Below are 26,926 nucleotides of genomic sequence, written 5' to 3'. Positions count from 1 at the left end.
GGTTAGGTACAAACTTAAAAAGTTTGTTTGAGATGGGCAGCAGTTACATTACTAGGAGAACTTTTCATTCTTTGTTTTGTTCTTTGGGATGTAATGCTCATCTGCTGCTGCTGCTGCTGCTGCTAAGTCACGTCAGTTGTGTCCAACTCTGTGTGACCCCACAGACGGCAGCCCACCAGGCTCCCGTCCCTGGGATTCTCCAGGCAAGAACACTGGAGTGGGTTGCCATTTCCAAATTTAGTATATGTGCTGCCGAAGCGAGCACTGCCATTTCCTTCTCCAGTGCATAAAAGTGAAAGTGAAGTCGCTCAGTCATGTCCGAACCCATGGACTGTAGCCTACCAGGCTCCTCGGTCCATGGGATTTCCCAGGCAAGAGTACTGGAGTGGGGTGCCATTGCCTTCTCCTAATGCTCATCTGCTCATACACAAAGCCAAGTACTTTTCATTTTTTCAGATTGCTTTGGTTAATGGAATAATTTGTAATTCGGGAACAATCTATTTGGATGCAGTTAATGAAAAATTAAGGTTGGGATGTAATAGCTGCAGAATTTTAGGTTAGTGAACAAGAAATAACTTGAGGTATTACCCTAGGGATCATTCCATCTTGATTTGGCTTGTGCCCTTGCCAAGAAGATTAATAAGTAATAAACATTAATTTAGATGTATCTCAATAGGATTTTTTAAAGTCTGTAGCTATATGTAAGAGATCCTTCTTACCACCTATTTTATTTAGTAAATGTTATTGATAATGTTGTAATGACATTTTTATACTTTGTTATGTATTTGTGACTGAGGTAATTTTGGGGGAAAAATATTAGTTACATTATCTCACCTATGCATAGTAGATTGAAATAATGGAAAGCAGAGCAATAAAAATTTTGATAACTGGCAGTAATTTAGCAGTTGAGATTCTTCAGAAAACTGTCTGGGCAGCTCTCAAATGCTTGGGTTACTAAGCATGTAATTATTTACTTTGATGATGCAGCATGTTTTTGTTGAAAAGCTCAGTTTTATTGGTTTTGTGTGTTTTAGAACAGTACCCACCTCATATACCCAATTTTCAGAAGATTTATACAATAACACGATTGGGGATGTAATCATATTCCTTACAAGAAAGACATTTCTTTCTTTGTTTAACCTTTCTGTAGCATGATGACAGAGATGATGGTGTGGATTATTGGGCCAAAAGAGGAAGAGGTCGTGGTACTTTTCAACGTGGCAGAGGGCGCTTTAACTTCAAAAAGTCAGGTAGCAGTCCAAAGTGGACTCATGACAAATACCAAGGGGACGGGATTGTTGAAGATGAAGAAGAGACCATGGAAAATAATGAAGAAAAGAAGGACAGACGCAAAGAAGAAAAGGTAGAAATTTTCAACTTGTTAGTGGTTCTGACATGTTCTTTTGTGTGAGTTTGTTGGGCCAGTTATTTGATTTTTAGATACCGTGATTATTTTGAATTATTTTCACTCTTCATATCTTTGCTAATCTTCATTTTCTTTCTCTTTTTTTTTTTTTTTAGGAATAGGGAATCTGAAGTAAGATTGCAACAGAGAACAGAACTTGCACCCACCATTTTTTTTTACATGATTTTTGTTTTCAAATAAGAATGTAAGCATTTTACTTAAATTTTACTGTTTGCAAGTAGTCTAGAGAAATTTTGTTTTGAATCTTCAAATATCTTGAAAAATAGTAGAATGTATGTTGAAAATTGTACTGAAATAAAGTAGAAAATTGTTACGTACCATATTTGTAACTATCAACTTTTAAAAAATATATACTTTTACTGTTTTTGTTACATGCATTGTAATTCTGCTTTGTCTATAAGATATGGTCAAGTACAGCTCTGTGAAAGTTCTGATTCTCTCCCCTCCCTGTTTGTGTTAATGTTTATTCTGAAGTAAACGTTAGCTCTACATACAAATCCCTGAAGAGGAATTGTCTATAGAGACCACACTAATTATTTTAACTGGTTGCATCTGTTTAACATTCTCCTTAACTCAAACACACTACATTGTAGGGTGACTAATTTTTGAAATGTACCATGGAAAAAGTTGTTATTTTGGTAAACTAAGCTAATTTAACATCTCATCAAATGTTTAAGATGGAAAAAGAAGCTTTGCCAATAGCTCAAAAGCACTAGCTGTTAAAAGTTAAATTGAAAGGTATGAAAAAAATTTTTTCTTAAACTGAAAGCAAGCAGTGGACTATAAAAAAACATTTTTAGGAGCCTTTACCATTTGCATTCAAAATTCAATGTTCTCTGTTTTTCTTTGAAAATTTGAGTCATGGTCTTAGATATCAGTTCTTTGAGAGAGGAAACTGGTTTGTAATAGTATAAACAAAACCCCCATTCCTACTGAACGTCTTACTTAAAAAAGAAAAACAGAACAAAGCCTGTAATTCTGATATTGGTATGGAAGAGGATTATTCTGCAGAATAACTTGATAAGGTTAAAAAGATGTGTACCTGACGTCATATCTCACATACTTATTTGAGCTTTTAGACAGGTGAATCACTAGTTCATAGTCTAACCATAAGGAATAATAGGCAAACAGAATATACTGCTCATTAGTAGTATTTTAAGGAACTTGTTTTCCAAGTGTCACTAATAAAGAGATTTGACAGGAAGTTTGTCATAGCATTGATCTACCTTGTTTTTCCCCACCCCACCCCACCCCCACTATTTCAGTTTCAGTTTGTAAAATGGGTTTTTCTTTTTCTTCCCAAGGGTTCTGTTCTTCAGGAAGATAATCTTTCAAATGTGAATTGCCTTTATGTTTATGATGATATCTCTTAGAAGGAATGAAAATCGGAAATAGTAAAATTTCAGTGCTAAGTCTGCTCTGTGAGCATAATATAAAAGTAGTCAAATTTCATTTTGTTAATTCAGCAACTGAATTAGTTGTATTTGTTTGCATTAAAAGATAATGATTATTGTGTTAGTGTAAACTTAAGCATTTTATGTGTATGGCTTGTTCATACTCACTGATGATTTGGGATGCTTCTGGCACCTTGATTGCAGTCAGAGGCGTTTACCTAACAGCTATATGAGGGAAAAATAGAAAAACAAAACTCAACAAATGTGATGTTCGTGGCCCTAAAATCCTTAAGCAATGCATGATTTCTCTTATTTTGTTTTTTCGAAATTGTTTGAGCAGAAAGGAAACACTGTAAAAACAAGTATATGTTGCATTGATCAGGACATAACTAATACTCTCCTAGTCAGCATAGCACGTAATTACATGCTGAAGCAACATGGATTTGATTTCCAACACAGGAAAATTTTCACGACCATTTTATTTTATTCAAATAAATTTAGCTTTTATTTTAACAGTTATTACTTGGTTCGATACTGAATCTCTGTGCATGACTATAAATGTGCAGTTTTGCTTTTCCACATAAGAGAAGTGGAAAGGGGAATTTACTCAGAAATTATTTAATAGGGAGTAGGAATAAAGCTACCTAAGTCCTATCAGCAGGTTACAAGTTCAAGTGCATTGCTTTAACCCACATGTACTCATATTTGGTTACTTGGATTAAATAAAATTGAGGGGAAGAGTATCCTGTTAGAATATCGTGGGAAGGGGGATTGTGAAAACACTTCAGTAGAATGCCATTGCGGCTGTTATCTTTGTTTTAGAGCCAAGCATACAAAGAAGCCTGTGTGATACCTTTAAACCACAATTCAACTCTACACTTAATGACATGTTCTAAAAGCTGAATGGTTGCTCTTGATAAGGATATTTGTTTACAAGTGCCAGAAAATAGTAGCTGTTTGATAACCTGCATTAATACATTTCCTTTTGCTTAAGAGAAGGAAAATAAAAATAACCAAAGGATATTTCTAGAAAGGATTAAGAAAGCTGTTTAAGAAGGCCATGACTCAGTCTTTAGCTGTGTACACTTTTCAACATCCTAGAAATTTTAATATAAAAAGCAAAATTTGTTTTTCCTACTGCAGCCTACTTTTGGGAATTACCATTTTTCCCTTTTGTCACAGTTAAAATCAAGTGTTGGGAATTCAATTACAATTTGAGTAAAAATATACCCAATAAGAATGAATGTAGATGGCTAAACGATTCTTACTCAGTGTGATGTATAATGCAACAGGGACCCTTGTAAATTGTCATATGCCAATAAAATGTCATAAGTGGTAATAGCTGTTGTTTGTTTACCTGATTTTGAGACTATGTCTGTGTTCTATACAGCTGATGTCAATGGCTCATGTCTAATTTTAGGATACCAGCTCATCTGTTAGTAAAGTTACTAGTATGATGGGGTTTTTGGGGAGATCAGTAAATACTCTATAAAACTGTTCAAATTCACATCTATTTTTTTCTTTTTTCCCTGGAAACATGGGAAGTGTTACAGTGGTGATTGTAAGCCATTGTTAATACAGGAATTCCAGATTCTAGTCTAGCCCTCCTGTTCATGTGTTTATACAGGAACTGTCAGCTATAAATTATGATGGAGACATCAGCATTACTTCTGTTTCTAAAAATGTAGTAATTAACTAAAAAATGGTCTTTTTTTTTTTTTTTGGTATCTTAGTCTTTGTTCACTTTGAGTTAGAACTGGTGTAATTCTTAACTTCGCCTAACCCTTTTGTAAGTTACTTGAAATATAAAGTGACCATTCTGTAACTTGAAACAATTTTCACAGAAATTTGTGTGCTAAGTCAGGTAATATTTTGATTAATACAAATGTTAAGTTACTCCTTTCTCTGTATATTTAACTACACTGGATAATTTTAACATGTATCAGCTACCTACATAAAAGTATGCCATCTTATTTATTAAGGACTTATTTTCATAAGATAGTTGCTTTTTTTCTTTTTGGTTTTTTTTTTTTTTTTGTGACCACAGCATGAGGGAATCTTAGTTCCCTGACCAGGGATCAAACCTGTGCTCCCTGCAGTGGGAGAGAGGAGCCCTAACCACTGGACGACCAGGAAATTCCTCTTTGACTTTTCAGCTGGAATCTCTGGGATATGCTTTGTTCCATGTGGAATGATATTCCTTTCACATTCAGAAAGAGAAGTACAGAGACCTGTCTGAATTTGTAACTTGCTTAAATAGGAAAGGAACATGGAGAAATTAACTTCACCCTCAGATTGTATTTGATTGGTTTCAGTCTATATAAGCAGTAGATTGTGATAGATCCTTTGACAGAATTTTAGAATATCTGTTACATAACATCTTGGGTTCTCAAAATATAGTTGAAATCATTTATAAATGTGAGTGTCAAGGGTCTGATTGTTCAGTTTATTGAAGTGGATATTAAAAATTTGAAGTCTGTTAATTTAAAGTGAAAATTTTATTTTGGAATCCAGGAATATATAGAAATTACTGTATTCCATTGTTTGACTTGAGAGCTTTAGTAGAGATTGTGTAAATTTATGAACTGGACTCAAGTTTCAGAATCATTCAGTAATGATTAGTGTCCGTTATGCAAATGAATCCAAAGTTGTATGTTAAATGTGCTAGTTCTCTTTATTGTTGTGTTACCTCCTCACATGTTTTTTCAAAAATGGATCCCAGTGGTTAAAAAGAACAGGCATTAGGCTGGCACTTTCCTGCAACTACTCGGAGAAAAATTCCAAATAATGTGTCTTAATTATAATGATCTGTATGTAAGACATTTATCTCAAGGACGTGTTAGGTGTTTGATAACAGTGAGCTGATTTGCAGTGCTTTTAAAGTGCAGAAGATAATCTTGATTCTTGAAAGTAGAAAACAATAAGTGGTTTTAATACTGTTCTAAGAATTGGAATCAGATTTTTCTTAGTAATCTTAGAGTTGCCCAGCTTGTTGATTGAATAATAATGAGCCCCAAAAGTAGATGATATATGTTTAAAATACGTAACCAACAAAAACATATTGTATAGCATAGGGAGGAACTGTGCTTAATATTCTGTAATAGCTTAAATGGGAGAAGATTTGAAAAAGGTACATGTATAACTGAGCCACTTGGTTGTATACCTGAAACTAACACAACATTGTAAATAAACTATAGTCCCATATAAAATAAAAAGCCTTCCCACAAACGCCACCCCATAAAATAAATTGGGACAAGCAAAAAAATGATAGTAAGTAAACCATAAACTTAGGTGAAGAAAGGATGTACATTCACAGTATGAAGTCTGTATTTGACAATGATAACTTCTTGGTACTATCATAGTAATTGCAAATGTATGGCTTGTGAAAAGCCACAAAATTACCACTCTCAACCTCCAGAATGGTGGTTTATTTGTAATCTTCCCTAATCCTTGATTATGGGAGGTCATAATTTTTCTGGCTTATTTGTATTAGAAAAGGAAACTTTTTGGAGTTTGCACACAGCTTGCAGAGTCTTAGTTCCCTAAGCAGGGATTGAGCCTGGGCCCTGACAGTGAAAGCGTCAGATCCTAACCACTGGACACAGGAAATTCTCTAGAAACTTAATTTCCAGGGTACTTCTGTGGCTGCTAGGAGGGGAATGTTAAATGCACTTGGATTTTTTTTGAAAGCAGTTGAATATCATCACCAAATGGAGTCATAAAACAATACTTAAAATATGTAATTTAGAGACTTCCTTGGTGGTCCAGTGGTTAAGAATCTGCCTTGCAATGCAGGGACACAGATTTGATACCTAATTGGGGAACCAAGATCCCACATTGCCATAGAGCAACTGAGCCCATGTGCCTAAACTGCTGAATCCAGGGCCCACAACTAGAGAGTCCCCGTGCCACAATCAAAGGTCTTGTATGATGCAACTAATACCGGAGGCAGCCAAACAATATTTTAAAAACAAATTTCACTGGTTAATGTCAGTATACAGTGATTTTATGTTTACATTTGGTGATGATACTCAACTTTCAAAGTCAACATGTGGCTCTTTTCACCCCTGTGATAACTGGTAAAGATGCTCATCACATTTACCTCAGTTACTGCAGCAGTCTTCTCATTTGGAAATCTTGACCTTTAAATTTCTTTTTTTAATGGCCATCAGTGAAATGTTTTTCAATTGAAAAAAAGTTTTAAACTAAAATTGATTTCTTGTTGCCTAAATCTTAGGATGAACTACAGGAATTTTCTGTGAGTTTTTTTTTTTTTTTTTTTTTTTTAAATCGTTTGCCTTATCCTACTCCTTGTTCATTTATCTGTCTTAAAATCTTATACCTTAGCGAAAAATCAGAAAATTCCTCTTGTCCTTACTCTTTCAGGCTGGCAACTCCTGCTTATGTGTCATTCTTTGCTAGAGTAAAATGTTTAATAATTAGCATTATATGTTGTGTAGGACATAACATACTATGGACAGGCTGTTACACACTTGGTAGAATGTTAACATTGTATCCTGCCACATTACTTAAGGTAATTACAATAATTGGAGTCCTCCTAATCACCTAAAATTGAAGTTTGTGTCAGAAGACTAATGGGGTTTGTAACTGGGCAGTTCACAAGATTAAGTACCTAACTTTCTAGCCTTTGTTCAAACTAGCCCTCAACCTCCATTTATTCACTGGGAAAGTATTCCTAGCATTGGGTTTAAAGTTGAATCAAAATTTCTTGCTCTTGAGAATACAGTACCTAGTGTGATGATTAACAGTAATGTATTATTAATGATTCTGGGAAAATATATATATAGAGATAATAAAACCAAAGGTGACAAGCTTTTCCTATTAACCTGCAAGTTGCGGGATGGGGACAGATCACCAACCTGCCTGGTACTGATTCCTGTGTGAGTAAAAGTAAGAGTTGGGTAGCATCTGACAGGCTGGAAAAGGAGGTTCTCAAATGAGCCTGCTAAAACAGGGGCTTTGTCCCCTCCAGGAGTGAGCACAAGGCACCCACAGTAAGGCCTGGAGAGACTGGAGCCCTTGACCTCAGAGAACTCTTAAAAGTAGACCTGTCAAGACAAGACTCCCTTTTATTTTTTATTTTTATTTATTTATTTTTTTAAAGACTCCCTTTTAAGGACAGGACCCGACAGTGAGGAAAGGACTGAAAGGAATCTTAATGGGCAGAGTAGAGACAGGAGATGAAAAGGGCCTAGATTCAACTGGGAGAGGGGAACACAGCCAGGAAGATCTTGGAATGCATGCCACCATATTTTCAAACACCACTAAATGACAGAAAAGGTAGAAAAGACTTACTGAATCCTGCATCATTCTCAAAGTTCAGGACAGTAATTTCACTTAAAAGTCATAGAAAAATAATGTCATGTTGCATAAAAGATTAGCAAGGTGTGGTATGTATGACTGTTTTGGTACACATAAAAATGGAGGAAGGATCTCTGAAGAGTTAGAGGAAAGTTGTCAGCAAGACATTCATGGAAGGTGTAGCATTTGACCTGGGCCCATCTTGCACTTGGATCAGTTGAGTTCTATTAATAGTGCAGCCTGAAGGAGGTGTTAGTACTACTGGTTTTCCTTCTCATTCTTTCAAGGGATATTTTGCCTTTTGGCCCTATTGTGTGCTGTTTGATACCAGATTGGAAAGAGGAAGTTACAAGATCATGATTTATTTGCTGATCCATTTATTTCCTGTTAGATTTGTCCAGCAGCCCTCTCCTGCTCCCTTCATCCTATCTAGCTTATACTACTGGGCCTATGACTTTAAGCACTATTGTTCTGCCAGTTTCTTAGTGTCAAATCATTCTTGGTATCTGTTTTCTCTTAAGCATATAGAAGAATTTTACTCAACAAACTCTTAATTGAATGCTCATCAAATATACCAGGTATTCCTCTAAAATGCTGGAGATGCAGCATGGGTCAAGACAGAGTTCCTGTTCTGGAGTTTAGTTTGGCAGTAGGTAGAGCATAAATACTACATGGTCTGAGTACTGTAAAGAAAAATAAATCATGAAAAGAGAATGGAGACATGCTATTTATATGGTGTTCAGAGAAACCTCAGGTCTCCACTAGAATGTAACTTCCAGGAGGGTAAGGATCTTAGCTACCTTGCTAATTGCATTATCTGTGGTCAGAATGATGCCTTGCACATAGTAGACATCCAGTGTTAGCTGAATGAATACATGTTGTGGACACAGAGAAATTTGTTGGAAAATTCTCCCACTTAAAAATTGTGTTGGTCAGCAGGAGACAATCTTAAATTATTAAGTTACTCCAATGCATTTCATGCTGAAATATGAAAAGCAGGAGCTGTAGTGTCTCATAAAGCCCATTAACTTAAGATCAGAACTGAAAATTGAGATATCAACTGCCAGGACTTGGTCATCGCTTAACCATCATCGGCTAGACCAGGTCAGCATACGTCTCATATTTGATAGCCTAGATAACCTGGAGCATTTCATGAATGCTGCAGATTTCTCGGTGACAGTGTTTAAGCACCTGCTAATCCCTTAAACATAAACAGGGCTTCCCTGGTGGCTCAGTCGGTAAAGCGTCTGCCTTCAATGCGGGAGACCTGGGTTCGATCCCTGGGTCGGGAAGATCCCCTGGAGAAGGAAATGGCAACCCACTCCAGTACTGGAATTGCCTGGAAAATCCCACGGATGGAGAAGCCTGGTAGGGCACAGTCCATGGGATCGCAGAGTCGAACATGACTGAGCAATTTCACTGGTTCACTAGTCCCATAAACAACAGATGTTCGCTGAATGGACGAATGATTAAACAATAAATCGCGACACTCCACGACAAGCGTACTTGGGAGAGGGGTCTGTATGTAGAGGACGACACACTTTCCCTGCGATGATCTGTACGGGGCACGAACTCGGGATCGTGAGCCTGGCCCAGAGGCCATAAGATTCCACAACGCCAGGCTTCCTACGCAGGTATTTGACAGCGCCGGGGAAACCTAGAGACACGTTCTGAGCATGCGTCGCCATTTTGAGCTATCTGCCACGCCCACCCGTTGACTCTAAGCTTCCATTGGCTGCCCCGCTGAAGGCCCGCCTTCTTGAGGGAAAAGGACATTCTGTGGGTCTAAATAACCTTCCGTAACCAATCACAAGCAGCGATCTAAAGGTTTGTCCAATGACATCGGGCTTGGGTCAAGGCCCGCGGAGTTTAATTTTCGTCCTGGGACGCGGAAGTAGCGGTCTTGTCTAAGTCGCAGGCTGAGTGTCGCACTGGAGGAAGGCCGAGTCTTCATCCCGGTTACCCCGCCTGGGTGAGGGGCTTCAGGGACAATTCCTGGGCCAGTGGAGGTGTTTCCGCCCGTGGCAGACAAGCCGGGGCGCGAGTGCGGGCACGTGTGGACCTCTAAGCGCTCCTGAATCGGGACGAGAGCACGCCTGGCCTCGTCCTCTGCGGATTCCGCCGCGAGGTTCCTTAATGACTGCAGCTTAAAGTTCCCGCGGTTGCCAGGAGGCTGGGCTTCGGAGGAAGGTGAGCCAGGCGACGGCGCTCACCGAGCGGAGAGACCCCGAGGCGGCTTGGGGCCAAAGGGAGTGACGTAAGCCGGAACTAGTCTCGGTCTGTTACTTAGTAGTTGGGTGACCAAGTCACGTCACCTGTCTGGGCTTCATACTCCTTATCTTTAGAATGAGCGAGGAGAGATGGGTGGTGCGCCTATAGTCCGTAAGGAAGTGTTATTATTCCTTTTGTTTGGTCAAAGTCTCTAGTCGGCCGCCTGCCTGCCCTCGAGGAAGGGCTGATCTCATCCCTGCTTAGTCTCAGCCGTAGCTTTCGGAGGGAGGCGAAGCTTTCGGCTCTCGCTGTTGCAACTAAATTGAAGGCTTCCTGCTAAGTTTCCAGCCTATCCTTGATTGATATTTATTAACTAGGTGGCGCGGTGGTAAAGAATCCGCCTGCTGATGCAGGAGATGTGAGTTTGATCCCTGGGCTGGGAAGATCCCCTGAAGGAGCCTATGGCAACCCAGTATTCTTACCTGGAAAATTCCATGGAAGGAGGAGCCTGGTGGGCTACAGTCCACGGGATCTCAAAGAGTTGGACACGACTGAGCAGCTGAGCGCTGCGTCCCTTAAGAGGTTCAAAAAATCCTATGAATTTTTAATGCAACTTAACTGATAAATTGAAGTTTTTTTTGTTTTTGTTTTTTAACCCAGCCCTTCCCCATTCCCCCATTCCTCTTTTTCTCTCCTCACCTCAAAATAATGCTGGCCAGAAAGATTAGTTTCATTGATGGTGTAATGTGTAACGAAGGCTTTTTTGTTTGTGTGTGCAGCAGTTATTTATCAAGAGTAATGTTTTCTTATTTTTTTCCCCTTAAGGTATCAAGAAACAATGTTTCTTTGAATTTGCTTCTGTATTTGCCTCATCAATGTCATTCATATTGAGTATCTTACGAGAGATGCTGGAATATTTTGGTGTTCCCATAAACCAGGTAAATGGTTTTTAATGGATTTGAATGAACCTGTTGTATTTGGAGTCTTATTTTGGAAGTGATTTATATGTCAACATTCAAGGCAAAATTGTTATTTCTGTATAAGGTGTAACAAAGGCAAGTTTGCAATAGTGTAGCTTTGATAATTTGAGTTAAAAAAAGGATATGATTATTAGGAACCTATTTACTTGAAGGGTCAAAAGCTGATGAAAGATCGAAACCAAGCAAAAGATAGACATGACGAAGTGAAAGACAGACATGACCCTCGTAGATAAAATATTTAAAAAATTCTAGTGGTTTTATTTAAGGTAATGTGAACCTGAAACTAACACAACATTGTCAGTCAACTGTCAGCCAGTCAGTCAGTTCAGTCGCTCAGTCATGTCCGACTCTGCGACCCCATGAACTGCAGCACGCCAGGCCTCCTTGTCCATCACCAACTCCCGGAGTCCACCCAGACCCATGTCCATTGAGTCGATGATGCCATCCAACCATCTTATCCTCTGTTGTCCCCTTCTCCTCCTGCCTTCAATCTTTCCCAGCATCAGGGGCTTTTCAAATGAGTCAGCTCTTCGCATCAGGTGGCCAAAGTACTGGAGTTTCAGCTTCAACATCAGTCCTTAATAAAAAGTTGAAAAAAAAGTGTTTGACATTTGTTATAGAATGATGAGTTATATATTTCAGCAAATTCAGGAGAAAGGTTGACTTAGGTGTGAGAATCGTAAATCAGATTTTGTCTACTTACTGAGAAGCTATGACATCTAAGATCTAAGACAATATGCATAGTTCTGGAGGTGATGCAGAGTAGCAACGCATCTTTCTTGTGTTCATTATTCTTATAGTGTGAGATATGAGAAACATATACATATAGCTATAAGAGTACATATAAGACAAAATAATAAAGGGGCATACAGAAAGTGGGCAAATTGTTGCTATTTGGTGTGGTGAATTAGAATAGTCAAGGATAAATAAAGGATTTTGAACAAAAGTAAGTTGAAGAACGATGGAGCCATTAATAAAAATGGACAGCTCAGTATGAGGAACTACTTTCTCCTAGGGAGATAAGGTAAATCTGTTGGAATATATAAATACAAATATCTTGCAGATAATTAGATATGTGGTTCTGGGTGTAGGAAAGAAAAGAGATTGAGATTTGGAGTTATCTGTGTACTTCTGTTATTTGATGATAGAGGATGTCCATCACAAAGCATTTTGAATTTCAGAATTGGGGAGGTTAAAAATAACAAAGACCAAGTGGTAGCTGAAGACTTGCTAATCCATAGTTGCTGCTGGTTGGTTATCAGATTACCGGTGGCGTTAGGGGTTTCTGCAGGGGGAGAGTGGCAGCCGAGCTGTAGCAGTTTGAAGAATGGTCCAGGAAGGAAAGTGGCTTCAGCAGTCTTCAGTGTTAGAGGCAACTTTGTGTTTGTAAGCATTTTATCCTTAATCATAGAAAAAAATTAAGATACAAGTGAGAGAACGATTGAGCAGTGCCCTGGAGAAAGTAGTTGGTCAGGGAACAGAAGTAAATAAGGCCTTGGAAGGAAGAAGGATGCTCAAAAGTAGAATAAAAGTCTCAAAATAATGCCATTTGCAGCAACATGGATGCAATTCGAGATTATCATACTAAGTGAAGTAAGTCAGAAAGAGAAAGACAAATATCATGTGATCTCACTTATAAGTGGAATCTAAAATATGGTATAAATGAGCCTATCTACAAAACAGACTCACAGATATGAAGAACAGACTTGTGTTTGCCAAGGGATCGGGAGAGGGAAGGAAGAACTGGGAGTTTGGGATGAGCAAATGTAAAGTATTATATGTAGGATGGATAAAGACGATCACACTGTTTAGTGGCACAGGGAACTATATTCAGTATCCTGTGATAAGCCATAATGGAAAAGAATATAAAAAAGGAATGTCTGCGTGTAACTGAGTCACTTTGTTGTATAGCAGAGGTTGACACAACATTGTGGATCAACTATACTTTAACTAAAAAAAACTAATAAAATTGCAAACAGCACCATCAAAAAAGAGTAGAATTAAAGTGAGAGATGGTGGAGAGATTTTATATGGAGAGAAATGAAAGGTGAAGTATGTTATATCAGTCACTGGTTTTCTGAAGAGCAGAGGCAAGACCACTTGCAGATAATGGAAATGGTAGCCTTGGGGATTTCAGAGATGGGCAATTGCTCTGGGTGACACAGTAGTGAACAAAACATGTTATGAAGAGGTTGCAGAATACCCAGCGGAAGTTGTCTTTCTAAATGTTATTTTCTTATTTTTTTTTCTCTAGCTAAGAGTAGTTCATCTACTCTTAGATGAATGGGGTGGTTCATCCATTAGTAACACAAGAACAGTATCAAAAGAATGAACCATTTTGGGGTAATAATGAACATATCATCACTATGAACACAGCTAGTGGAGGTGATGGAATTCCAATTGAGTTATTTCAAATCCTAAATGATGATGCTGTGAAAGTGCTGCACTCAATATGTCAGCAAATTTGGAAAACTCAGCAGTGGCCACAGGCCTGGAAAAGGTCAGTGTTCATTCCAGTCCCAAAGAAAGGCAATACCAAAGAATGTTCAAACTACCGCACAATTGCACTCATCTCACACGCTGGTAAAGTAATGCTCAAAACTCTCCAAGCCAGGGTTCAGCAATACATGAACCATGAACTTCCAGATGTTTGAGCTGGTTTTAGAAAAGGCAGAGGAACCAGAGATCAAATTGCCAACATCCACTGGATCATTGAAAAAGCAAGAGAGTTTCAGAAAAACGTCTATTTCTGCTTTATTGACTATGCCAAAGCCTTTGACTGTGTGGATCACAATAAACTGGAAAATTCCGAAAGAGATGGGAATACCAGACCACCTGACCTGCCTCTTGAGAAACCTGTATGCAGGTCAGGAAGCAACAGCTAGAACTGGACATGGAACAACAGACTGGTTCCAAATAGAAAAAGGAGTAGGTCAAGCCTGTATATTGTCACCTGCTTATTTAACTTATATGCAGAGTACATCATGAGAAATGCTGGGCTGGAGGAAGCACAAGCTGGAATCAAGATTGCAGGGAGAAATATCAATAACCTCAGATATGCAGATGACACCACCCTTATGGCAGAAAGTGAAGAGGAACTAAAGAGCCTCTTGATGAAAGTGAAAGAGGAGAGTGAAAAAGTTGGCTTAAAGCTCAACATTCAGAAAACTAAGATCACGGCATCCGGTCCCATCACTTCATGGCAAATAGATGGGGAAACAGTGGAAATAGTGTCAGACTTTATTTTTCTGGGCTCCAAAATCAGTGCAGATGGTGATTGCAACCATGAAATTAGAAGATGCTTACTCCTTGGAAGGAAAGTTATGACCAACCTAGACAGCATATTAAAAAGCAGAGACATTACTTTGTCAACAAAGGTCCATCTAGTCAAGGCTATGGTTTTTCCAGTGGTCATGTATGGATGTGAGAGTTGAACTATAAAGAAAGCTGAGCGCTGAAGAATTGATGCTTTTTTTTTTTTTTTTTTTGCTATTAACAACTTTTATTAAAATTGGTTTCTAAGAAAGAGAATGATTTCAAGTTTAAAGAAAAGTGTAACTAAATTAATGCACATCCATGTATCAAACTGTTAAACATTAGGCCTCATGAACTCAATCCAGGATTTCACAACCAGTCAACCGATTCTTCACGTCATCAGAATCACTGTCTGAACAGACACTCCTCCCCGGCCTCAGGCGAGCCCCGGGGCCCACAGGTGAATGCAGTGCCGGTGCCCCCCCCACGGCTACAGCGACTCCTTCACAAGCGAGGCCACCACCTCACTCACTCTCACGTCGTGAGGTGGAGTGTGACGTGGAATCCTGATGTTTCTGTTTGGCTGCTCCAGACAGGAGTGGACCAATATTTACTACTGCTTTTGAACTGTGGTGTTGGAGAAGACTCTTGAGAGATCCTTGGACTGCAAGGAGATCCAACCAGTCCATCCTAAAGGCGATCAATCCTGAATGTTCATTGGAAGGACTGATGTTGAAGCTGAAACTCCAATACTTTGGCCACCTGATGCGAAGAGCTGACTCATTTGAAAAGCGCCTGATGCTGGCAAAGATTGAGGGCAGGAGGAAAAGGGGACGATGGAAGATGAGATGGCTGGATGGCATCAGCGACACAATGGACATGATTTTGGGTGGACTCCGGGAGTGGTGATGGACAGGGAGGCCTGGTGTGCTGTGGTTCACGGGGTTGCAGAGTCGGACATGACTGAGCGACTGCGCTGATCTGAACTGAACATATCATGGAAACAACTTGATAATCCCTACTTAGTAGGACAGTCAGTGAAGTTAGCTGGAGGGTGCCAGAGCAGAAATATAAGAGGGAGGTGAAATCATAGGAGTGGTGAAGATGGTTAGTGGCAATGAAGGAATGAGAGAGAAGGACAGAAGTTTGGCAGGATGGGAATTGCAGAGCAAGACATTCACATTAACCAAGAATTACATGACTGTGTGTGACAATAGTGGCCCTCACTGTAGTGAAGTGTCTAGGCCTGTGGTTCTTAGCAAGGGTGCACCTGTGAGTGATCTGCAGAACCACAGAGATAATAATGTTAATTAAGTCAGGCATCTGTATCATAGGCTGTACTGATCAGTGTGGTTGTCACTTTTAAATACTTGAAATGTCTAAGTTGAGATCTGTTACAGGTATAAAATATACAATGGATTTTGAAGATTTAGTCTGAAAAAAATAATGTATTATAAAATAATGTCATTGTTTTTAAAAAATATTGATTTCACATTGACATAATATGCATATATGAATTAAATACATTAAGTAAATTAATTTCACTTGTCTCTTTCTACTCTTCAAATGTAGCTACTAGAAAGTTGTATGAGCTGTTTGTATGTTTTGGATATTATCCAGTTGTTGGTTGCAAATGTTTTGTAGGTTGTCTTTTTGTTTTGTTTATGGTTTTCATGTGGTGCAAAAGCTTCTGAATTTGATTAGATCCTGTTTGTTTGTTTTTGCTTTTATTTCTTTTGCCTTAGGAGACCAATCTGAGAAAATATTGCTAGAATTTATGTCTGAGAATATTTTGCCTATGTTCTGTTCTATGAGTTTATGGTATCATATCTTATGTTTAGGTCTTTAAATCATTTTGAGTTTATTGTTATGCGTGGTGTAAGGGAGTGTTCTAATTTCACTGATTTGCATGTAGCTGTGCATCTTTCCAACACAACTTGCTGAAGAGACTGTCTTTTCTCCATTGTATATGCTTGCCTCCCATATCATAGGTTAATTGATCGTGCATGGGTGGGTTTATTTCTGGGCTCTCTGTTCTGTTCTATTGATCTACATGTCTGTTTTTGTGCCAATACCACAGTAAGTAAAGCATTCTTAAATTGTCTAGGGCATGATTTATTTATTCACCTCTTTAAAGGAAATTACATGAATATACTCTGTATTACTTCATTGCTTGAGAAATTGACATTGTCAATTTTTAAAAATTAATAAAGTTCCCCAGGATATTTGGTCATTATCAGAAATAAAAGGAAATGAATTTGTGGTGCTTTCGCAGAAGATCTTCCTGGAATGTGCTTATGTTAACTTCCCCCCTCTGCTGAACTCCCCTGTACCCTTGCTTTTTAAAAAGTACATGTGAATAGTTTGATTCTTTGAAGAAAATAATTTAAAAGCATGCTATTCTATATTTAAAAAAAAATGCTATTCTATCTTTAACATTTGTTCTTTTCATAAACAGTATAAACATGCTCAATATAGTACTACTTTTTAAATAGTGATTTATGTTTAAATAGGTTTTACACATTTGGGAAAACAAAGACTATGGATCAGCTCGGAGTATTGTTCGTATCATTGGGAAATTTCTTCCTTTAGAACCTTGTCCCAGGCCTAATTTTGAGGTAAGTCAGTCAACGTGTATTATTTAAGTACCATGTATAAAAATTTCTATAGGGAAATAGGGACATAGACTGGAACAGAAGAAGAAATGTTTCCTGCAAACCAGAAACCTGTAGCTTATCTTGGGAACAAGTGATTTCACCTGTGTTTTTGTCTTTATTACTTTAAATAATTATATCCCAAGATTGGCAGATGTGAAGAAATCCGAGTCGTTTCTTTGATTTTTTTTAGTCTGTGTTTTATGTTGGATGACATTCCTGGGGAGAGAACGGCGCCACACGCTCAGACTTTAGAACTGGGTTTTCCTGAGTCCTTTTGCTTGCGAACAGGTGTATGGTTTTCTCTTGCATATCCTTTTTCCTTTGCACACTTGTGAAATTTTCACACTTGTGGAGTTTAACTTGTGTAAGTGGTTTCCACAGGCGTTCGTCTCGCCCTGACTTCCCGCAGAGCTCTGACTTTCTTTTCCCTTTTTCCCTTTAGCTGGTTCCGCTCTTGAACTCTATGGACCCGGCTAACTGTGGATCTGTAGTTCCGTCTTTTGCTGACGTTTGGTGTGTGGCACATGATGAGGAAGCCAGTTATCTCAGATTTCGGTAATTTTTCTACATATCTTGCAAAAGTGGGGTGTGGGCTACAATCTGAATTCTTGCCCGTGTTGAAGTGTGTTCAGACTAAGTGAGCCTTTTCATTTATTTTGTGTATCTCTAGTACGCTGAGTCCTACCAATGTCTTCATGATAAGGATGACTGGTGTTTTTTCTCATTTTTGGCTTGTTTTTCTTAATGCACGTTTAAACCTGACCCAGGCCTATGAAGGAATGATATTAAAAGGATTTGAAGATCACCACATTCATTTTTAGGAGAAAGCTCTTTCCTGTATACTAAATACTGGATTTTTTTTTTTAAATTATTTATTTCTGGCTACTCCAGGTCTTTGTTGCTTTATGTGGGCTTTCTCTAGTTGTAGTGCAGGGGCTCCTAATTGAGGTAGCCTCTTGTTGCAGAGCGTGGACTTGGTGAATTGCATCTTGTGGGCCCTAGAGCACAGGCTTCGTAGTTGTGGTGCACAATCTTATTTGCCCTTCGGCAAGGGGAATCTTCCTGACCAGGGATCGGACTCGTGTTCCCAGCATTGGCAGGCAAATTCTTAACCACTGGATCACCAGGGAAGTCCAATACTAGATCTATTTTGTTTTATATATTTAGCCAAAATTTATATAGTGTTTACTATGTACCAGGCAATGATGTTAAATATATTTCATCATTTGAATGTTTTACTGCTTGGGAATACAGGCTGTAAGTACAATAAAGGTCAATTATTCAAAAATTTCTGCTTAAATTTATTCTATGTAAAGCTGGTTTATAAATTTTCAAAAAATTAGAGCATTTACCCCAATTTAACATGGAATCCTTTCATGCCTTATATTCCAACTATGTAGAATTTCTAAATAAATTAACTTCATTTCTAAATAAATCCATTTGTACTATTTGACATTAATAGAACAGTTATAGGATAATTATTTTTGGTTTACAGTTTGAAAGCAAGATGTGTCCCTTTATTCACTGATCACTTTTGGTCACCTGCTAAAGGCAACATTCTGTTCTGGGTATTGAGAATACAAAGTTGTGTAAGATACTGTTTGTCCGCAGTGAGTCTACAGACAGTTACAAAGTAAAGAGTGCTATTCTGATTTTGTTGTAGTGTTTTTGTTCTTTGACTGAAAGAAATTATTTCTCTTAGAAAATTTTCCCTCCTCCATCTCTCTCTTTCCATTTTTTCCTTCATTCTACCCATAGAAATACTACATGGAAAAATGAAGAAGAGGAGAAAATTGCATCTTTTCATCCTTTGCAACTAGTTGAAGGTCCATTGACACCTGCTTTAAGGCATAACAAACCAAGAGAAAATGATTGGCCTGAAAGTGAAACTGCAATTAAAAAGATAGCTGCCCTTGAAGATGAGCTAGCTTTTCTTCGCTCTCAGATTGCCACAATTGTGGGACGGCAAGAACTGGGGAACAGTACAAAAGCTGGTAAGTAACGTTGGGTTTTCGTTTTGGTTGGATGATATTCCTCCAGTGTTTAAGTCAGTGCGGTTCCAGGTAAGAAAAGAGTGTTTGCTGCTAATATATCTTCTGGATGATATGGAATATGAAGGGATGTTGCATGTGTGTGTGTGTATGTGTATATATATTCAAACACTGATGTTTATTAAGAATAAATTAAGATGCATTTGCAGTGACCGGAATGGCTTTGGTTTAAAGAAGAGCTAGCTATGCTGCCAAAGATGGTAGTTTTATATTTAAAAGCCGATTTTCTAAGTACAGTTGTCCCTCAGCATTTTGGTTCTAGGACCCCTGTGGCCACCAAAATCCAAGGATGCTTACGTCCCTTATATAAGATGACATGGCATATTTGTATATGACCTGTCACATCCTCCATCTTCCTCTGTACTTTAAATCATCTCTCATTACTTATAACACCTAATAAAATGCAAATCATTGTAAATACAATGGAATTGCTATGTAAATGGTTGTTAGTGCGTGGCAGGTCAAGTTTGGCTTTTTGAAACTATTCTGGAATTTTTTAAAAAAATATTTTCAATCAGCAGTTTTTTGAATCTACAGATGTAGAGGATATGGCTGAGGATATGGATGGACAACTATAAGCTTTTCTAAGTCTTTAGAAAAGCGTTGGAAATTTAATCAGAGGGATGTATTAATTTGAGAGAAGAGTATAGATTTGAGGTTCATATATTTGTCGTTTGAAGTTATTGCTGCTATACTTCCGTCAAATCTAGGTGAATACTGTTTTCTAGATGATTCTTTCTAAAAGTTTTAGAGATGTGACTTGCTTTAAATAAAATATACATACACACACCATATCTGTATGTATGTAGAAACGTCTATATAAACACACATATGATTTGTTTATAACCCATATTTATATAGTATTATAGATTTATAATTTATATGAAAGACTATATAGTATATGTTACCATAGAATAAAAAATGAGATTAGATATACACTTTTTAAAAAGTAGTCATGTTACATATGATTTTAGGAGCAAATCTGTTGTGAAAAATTTAAGTATTTGGTACCCATCTTAGGCTCTTGCCTAGAAATATGTGCCTGGGTGTTTACAGTATCATCATAGAGTGAATATATCAGTTCGTGTGTTTCTAGCCACAAGCTGTTGATTGTGTTTTAGTTTTTGTAAACTGAGGATGAAATTTATATTGTAACTGAAAACATTTTTTACTTTCTCTTTGAAATGCATTCTCTCCCTTCCCCCTACACAAAGAATCCTAGTTGGTGTAAAAAGAAATCTACTATTTGCTTGACTGTTCCAGAAATTGCTAAGCAGATGGGGTTGATTCTCCTTCTTGGCCACCATGTCATTATTTTGATAGCATTATAGAAATTGTTCCTATTTTGATTCTAATTAGTGTTACATGTTATGTCGGAGACAGTTTTGCATCATTTTTCAACAGACTAAATTTTCTCTAGGTTTCTTGGACTTGAATGACAGGCCTAGTGGTTTTGGACAAAAGCCATCATCAGGGGCTACTCAACTCAATGTCAAAGAAGATTCGTTTTCAAGTTCAGTGCTTCCTTCTTCTCTTCCTCCACCACCGCCTCCTCAGATTTCTTCTGTACAGCCTCCATGTTCTTCTCTCAAGAAAATAGCATCTAATAATATTTGTGCATCAGATAATTCAACAACTGAAGTGAAAAATCTGCAACCAGATGCTAGGAAGACCAATTATAGTCATCATTCAAAACACCAGAAAAATGAAGATATTCCAAACATGTTGGATGTTCTAAAGGATATGAATAAGGTTAAACTACGTGCTATTGAAAGGTGTGTTGTCATAATTTGCAAAATGAACCAAAATTTAATCAGTGGTATTTAAAGAAATTATTTTATCAAACTAAACATATGTAAGTCTTCTCTTTGATTCTTCTTCACCCTAAATACTGCTCCCAGAGAGAATCATTTTCAAATTTTTGTGACTCTCCTAGTGTCTTATCTTCATATTTTTGAAACAACATTGTACTTTTTGCTATTTTTTGGTATTTTAGTTATATTTACTGGAATTGTTAGAAATCTGAAATACATTCTCTTAGACATTCTACCTCCTAACACACATGTACACATACACTTCTTATTACATCTTCCCAATATGGTTAAGTCACAGTCTAAAATCCATGTTCAGAATTTATATCCTTATTATAATAGTAATCATTCACAGGAAAGCCGTTTCATATACTACAATTACATTTTATTTGTTAACTAATTTTATTTTTTATGGCAGTTAACTGTTGCCTCTCTGAATTCCCCCCAGACCCTGGGAATCCCCTCTTGGAGCCCCCTGTCCTTCTCTGACCTTACTTGTGGTCCTAAGCCTGCTGCACTGTTATCCTCAGGATTTCCTTTGTCATCATGGGCATCCTGTTTGTCCAGTGCTGCATCACCTGTTTCCTGGGTGTTCCGTCTTCTGTAGCTTCCTGAGGAATGCATAAAAGCTAAATTATTTTAAGATCTTGTGTATCTGAAACTTTTTTTTTATTCTCACACTTGCTAGTTTGGCTGGATATATAATTGGCAGAAAATCATTTTTCCTCAGAATTTTGAAGACATTATCTCATTTCTAGCTCTCAGTGTTCCTGTTGCAAGGTTAATGTCATTTTAATTCCTGATACTATATATGAAACCTGTTTCCTTATTCTTGAAGCATTTGAGATCTTCTCTTTGATCCTAATGTTCTCAAAATTCATGACGATGAGCCCTGGAGTGTTCTTTTAAAATTTCTCACGCTGAGCACTTATGGACTCAATCAGTTGTCCCTTATTTTTGAAAATTTCTTAAAATATTTTTCTGATATGTCTCCTATTTCTTCCCTTTTCTTGAAACTCCTATTAGAAGTTTGAATGCCAGAATTATTTGTCTTATCTTCATATCTTTCCTCTACTGATTTCTTTCTCTTTGCTTTTTTATTATACTTCTAAAGAAAATCCTTTTCAGTTCTTCTATGTGTTTTTCCTGTTATAATTTTTTGAGGGGGAAGGCCACACTCAAATCTATATACCCTCAATTGTCCTCACTGCCACCTTTCACTTTAAGCCACCATTTTATATAATTTGGACTTTGGCAGTGACCTCTTAACTGGTCACTCTCTTTTCATTCTTGCCTCCTTGTCCATTCTCCGTATATGAATAATGACCAGAGTGATCTTTAAAAATTGAAGTCAGATCATGCCATTCCCCTGCTGAAAATCCTTTGGTGGTTTTCACTGTGCTTAGAATGACATCTTGACACCTTGCTGTGGCCTGGATTCAGCCCTTGTGTCTCTGACAGCCCGTCCTACTTCCCTTCTTTCTTCACTGCACTCCAGTTGTACCTGTTTTCCCTTTCTAACAGATGCCAGCCTCCTTTCTGATGCATCATTGGATGTTTACAGTAAAACTGACTGCTTGTCATTTCCTTAACAAGAATGGCAAATCCTTTAAGAGACTTATCCTCATCATCTCATCGAAAGTGCTTTATCCTAGCCACTATCACATTTCTCTCTTTTATTTATTTATTTTAAAAAATACTTATTTGGCTGCGCTGAGTCTTAGTTGCAGCATGCGAACTCTTAGTTGTGGCAATGGGATCTAGTTCCCTGACTGGGGCTCAAACCTGGGGCCCCTACATTGGGAGTGGGGAGTCTTAGCTACTGGATCACCAGGGAAGTCCCTCCCTCTTTTATTTTATTAACAGCACTAATTGCTGCCCCAGATGTTCTTGCTTACTTGTTCACTGATGAACTCCTGCCCCTAGAGTGTTCCATGGGAGCAGGATTACCTCTCTACCCCCAGAGTGTAAAAATGGAGCCTGGCAAAATAGTCAGCATTGAGACTGAATGAGTGAACAAACAGCCTGATGTTTTTCTTTTCATGAACTCTGTAGTCCTTTTAGAAGTTATTAAATATTTCTTTAAACTTTTCTACCCACTGGAGAATTAGAAAATGAAAAAACAAAGATGATATTTGATAAATCCCAGGTTCTAGCAGATGGTGGTAGAGCCCCATATGGTTTCTCAGCTTTCTGATTCCTAATCCATACATTTGTTATCCTAAGGCAAAACGTTCCAATCTATTGAAGACTGATTAGATTGTAGTACGTCGTGCTTATATTTCTGCTGTATAATGCTTATATTTTTGCTATGCTTGTCAAGGCTTCTGTGCGCACTTGCTTCAGTTGTGTCCACCTCCTTGTGACCCCGCGGACTGGGACCTGCTAGCCTCCTCTGTCCAAAAGATTCTCCAGAATTCAGTCGGAGTGGGTTGCCTTGCCCTCCCCAGGGAATCTTCCTGACCCAGGGATCGAACCTGTCTCTTACATCTCCTGCACAGGCCGGCGGGTTCTTTACCACAAGTGCCACCTGGGAAGCTCTTAGTAAGGAACTTAATACACAAAGTTTTAAGTTATTCCATTTTTTTAGGTCTCCTGGAGGCAGACCCATTCATAAAAGGAAAAGAGAAGACTCACCTTGGGATCCAGTGTCTCTAATATCCCATGCACTTAAGCAGAAATTTGCATTCCAAGAAGAAGATTCCTTTGAGAAAGAAGATAATTGTTGGGAGTCTTCTCCATTTTCTAGTCCAGAAACTTCAAGGGTGCGCTTATAATGTAAGGTTAAATTTTCAGTTTTTCTCATGCATATTGTTCATGATGTATCTTTACCTTCAAATTCTTTTGAAGTAATTATGTGGACTGAGCCATAAAATTGTTGATATGGTGTGCTGTTAATGTTCTGGTTGTTTGTACTGACTTTCACTTACATGCTCATTTTAGCTTTTAGCATACTATGATGTTTTTTGAGATAAAACATTTGATTTGAAAAATACTTATGCATAAGTTTATAATGGTTTATCCTGGACATGTGCTAACTTGACATTGCTGTCTATCACTGTCACCACCCAGTATGAACTGGGCGTCTGTAACTTTAAGAGGACCAGAAAGGAATGATGTAATAGATTCAACCTAACCATATTTAAATGTGAATACTCCCAGCATTTTTCCTGGTCACATGTAAAGGCTGGATTATTTAGATAAATAGAATATTTATAATTGTGCTTAACAAAGCAAGTGAGATCATAATTATCTTCAATGACCATGCTCCCTGGACACTGAAACAAATTCACAATATATTTCAACTCTTAACCCTGAAGATTGCTCCTTACTTGAAGCCTCTTTGCTTTACTTCGGATATAACCCTAATTTGGGGGGTGGTTTCCCATCTCATCGTTTCGTTGAGGAAGTAAAGAGGATTAAGCCATGGGAACAAGGGTGGAGTGAAAGAGGGACAGAGTCTAACGTCCAGTGGGTGTCACTGGCTTGGCAGAGGAGGAGGGACGGAAGCCGAAAAGCAGATGAGAACTCAGCGCAGCAGAGCAGGGGAGAGCTGTTCTCCTCTGTCAGTTCCGGCAGAACTGAGGTCTCACCTTCCGTGTCCTCAGCCCTGAGCGCTGTGCCTGACACATAGCCCGCTCTCAGACAACTACTTACTATTGAATGAGTTAAGCTTCAAAGGGTCATTTGGTGCTATTCTGTTTTTTACATCAGAATAATGTATTAAACATTTGCTTTATTTCAGTTTGGACCCCCGTCTCTCAAGTCAGAAGTATGTTGAACTGAAGGAAGAACCTACAAACCCAGCAGGTGTAGACCAAGCCATGAGCAACAGGGGCTGTGTCTACCCCTCGAAGGCAGGCCTGCAGAAGTATACCGACAAGCCTCTCCCTGCCTGTGAAAGGATTGCGACTCCTGTTAATGAATTTAAATGTAGTCCGTACACTGGGGTATGTTATGCAAAGGTCAGAAGGATGCTGACCTGTGTCTGGTTTTTATAAGATCCAACAGTTAACGGGCTACTGATGATAGTCAGGTATATGGATCTTTTTCATTTTTTCCCACATATGTTAAGTTTATTAAAGCTGAATAAATACTTTGAATGATTTTCCTAAGAGCTAAATAGTAAACGATTTAATGTTTCTCATTTGAGAACGGTAAGACTTCATTATAAGGTAACAGAAAACATTTAGTGGATTAAGAAAGTAATGCAAACTAAGTCTGTATTGTACTACACAGCCGATGACGGTACATTTGGATTTTTAAAAAAGATTTCTTAAATCAGTTATGACTTGCTTATTTAAGCGTCTTTGACTCTTTTAAAGATTGGTAGTGATGTGGTCTACCTGGCCTCCAACAACTTGGAGATTTTCAAAGAATATAAACTTATAATTTTTTCACTAAGAGAGTCATACTTTGGATCATAGATTGAACCCTCCAAAACACTTGAGGTGATAAAGAATTATTCTTAGAAGCTGATTTTGATTGTTAAATGCTCAACTGTAGAAGTATTTAAAGAATCTTCCTGATAAGTTTTGCCTACACTTGCTATGTAAATATGTACACCTGTCATTTTATTTCCTTTGTTCTTTATTGTGCTCTGTTCCTTTGTAAGTAAATACACCTTTTTGAACTTACTTGTGTTTTATAGCGCTTCAAGTTCATGTTTTCTTCTCACTACATTTAGGAAGTCTGAACTTTTGGGGTGAAAGAGGGTTGTGTAGTTAGTTTCTTGGTCAATACAATGAAACACTTAAGTTTGGAATAGGTGTTTTTCCCCTCTGCCCTTACACTAAGTGTGTGGCAATTTCCATTTTTCCCTGGAAATGCATCTTAGGTTCCATTTGGATGGACTCAGCACCCACCCATTTTGGAAGCTCTCTCCTTTTAAAAAAGCCCGGTTTGCTTACCGTTTTCATGGTATGGTGGTTGAGAGTCGGCTGCCTGGTTATCTCCATTTCCGACCCCTTTCACCTGGCACCTTCCAGTTAGGCCTGGCTATGCTGCATTCATCTTACGACCATGAGGAATAGGCTTTGAGTCACAGAAATGTGAACCCTGACATCAGCGAGCTGTTGAACTAACACCAGCAAAAGCCATCTCCAGACTTCTTATTACATGAGAAAGATGAAAAAATATGCTGAGTGGGTTTTCTGTTATTTGCAGCCAAAAGCATTCATCGTGATACAGCAAGTGCACCAGTGTGGCTTTCGGACCCGCCTGCTATTCCCACTGAGTGGTCGGTCTCCTGACACTTCTCAGCAGTTTGTTCTTGCTGTTGTTCCCGCCCCTCCTAGTCATTGTCCCCATTCTGCCTCTTCTCATCTTGTACTTGGAATTAGAGTCCCTCTTTCTCTGAAATAACTACTTTTTATCCCATAGGGCAGTCTTGCATTGTAGGAACATTTTGAAGATACTATTTTCTGCCAAGTGAGGTCTATTTCCTAAGAAACCTCAAGTTGGTCTTGGCAGGGAGGGGGGCTTTTCTTTTCTACTTCAGAATAAATTTCCTGCTTGCCCGAAGCACATGTCAGCACTAGGATGCATCAGAATTGAATTGACCTTGGGCTCACCTCTATTTGCTTCCCTGGTGACTCAGACTTGCCTGCAATATGGGAGATCCAGGTTTGATCCCTGCATCTGGAAGATCCCTTGGAGAAAGTGCAGTTGCTGAGTCGTGTCCGACTCTTTGCGGCCCCATGGACTGGAGCCTACCAGGCTCCTCCATCCATGGGATTTTCCAGGCAAGAATACTGGAGTGGGTTGCCATTTTCTTCTCCAGGAGATCTTTCCGACCCAGGGATTGAACCCAGGTCTCC

The 26,926-nt window shown here is 38.4% G+C and overlaps 2 protein-coding genes across 12 annotated transcripts in view; both read left to right on the top strand.

Moving 5' to 3' along the window:
• The window catches only part of BCLAF1 (BCL2 associated transcription factor 1), a 31,709-nt gene extending 27,550 nt beyond the window's left edge, over positions 1 to 4,159 (top strand). For all 8 annotated transcript variants that reach the window (XM_043888006.1, XM_043888001.1, XM_043888005.1 and 5 more), the window contains 2 exons: positions 1,151 to 1,363; positions 1,522 to 4,159. In XM_043888006.1, coding sequence (XP_043743941.1) covers positions 1,151 to 1,363; positions 1,522 to 1,527 — 219 coding nt within the window. In that variant the 3' untranslated portion in view covers positions 1,528 to 4,159. The remainder of the gene's footprint in view (positions 1 to 1,150; positions 1,364 to 1,521) is intronic.
• Positions 4,160 to 9,451: 5,292 nt separating this feature from the next.
• On the top strand, positions 9,452 to 25,743 carry MTFR2 (mitochondrial fission regulator 2). 4 transcript variants are annotated; one of them, XM_043887996.1, is made up of 8 exons: positions 9,452 to 9,776; positions 11,179 to 11,291; positions 17,102 to 17,206; positions 17,688 to 17,800; positions 19,004 to 19,239; positions 20,717 to 21,071; positions 23,698 to 23,885; positions 24,853 to 25,743. In XM_043887996.1, exons 2-7 carry the CDS (start codon positions 11,229 to 11,231, stop codon positions 23,882 to 23,884), a joined length of 1,059 nt encoding a protein of 352 aa, XP_043743931.1. In that variant the 5' UTR covers positions 9,452 to 9,776; positions 11,179 to 11,228; the 3' UTR covers position 23,885; positions 24,853 to 25,743. The 4 variants fall into 4 exon arrangements, with proteins under 4 accessions (XP_043743931.1, XP_043743929.1, XP_043743930.1 ...); XM_043887994.1 differs by having other exon boundaries at positions 9,452 to 10,332; XM_043887995.1 differs by having other exon boundaries at positions 9,452 to 10,399.
• Positions 25,744 to 26,926: the final 1,183 nt, after the last annotated feature.

Source organism: Cervus elaphus, chromosome 26 (genome assembly GCF_910594005.1).
Source record: "Cervus elaphus chromosome 26, mCerEla1.1, whole genome shotgun sequence".
NCBI lineage: Eukaryota > Metazoa > Chordata > Mammalia > Artiodactyla > Cervidae > Cervus > Cervus elaphus.
The sequence above is the reverse complement of the archived record's forward strand: the minus strand, read 5'-3'. Positions and strand labels throughout refer to the sequence as shown.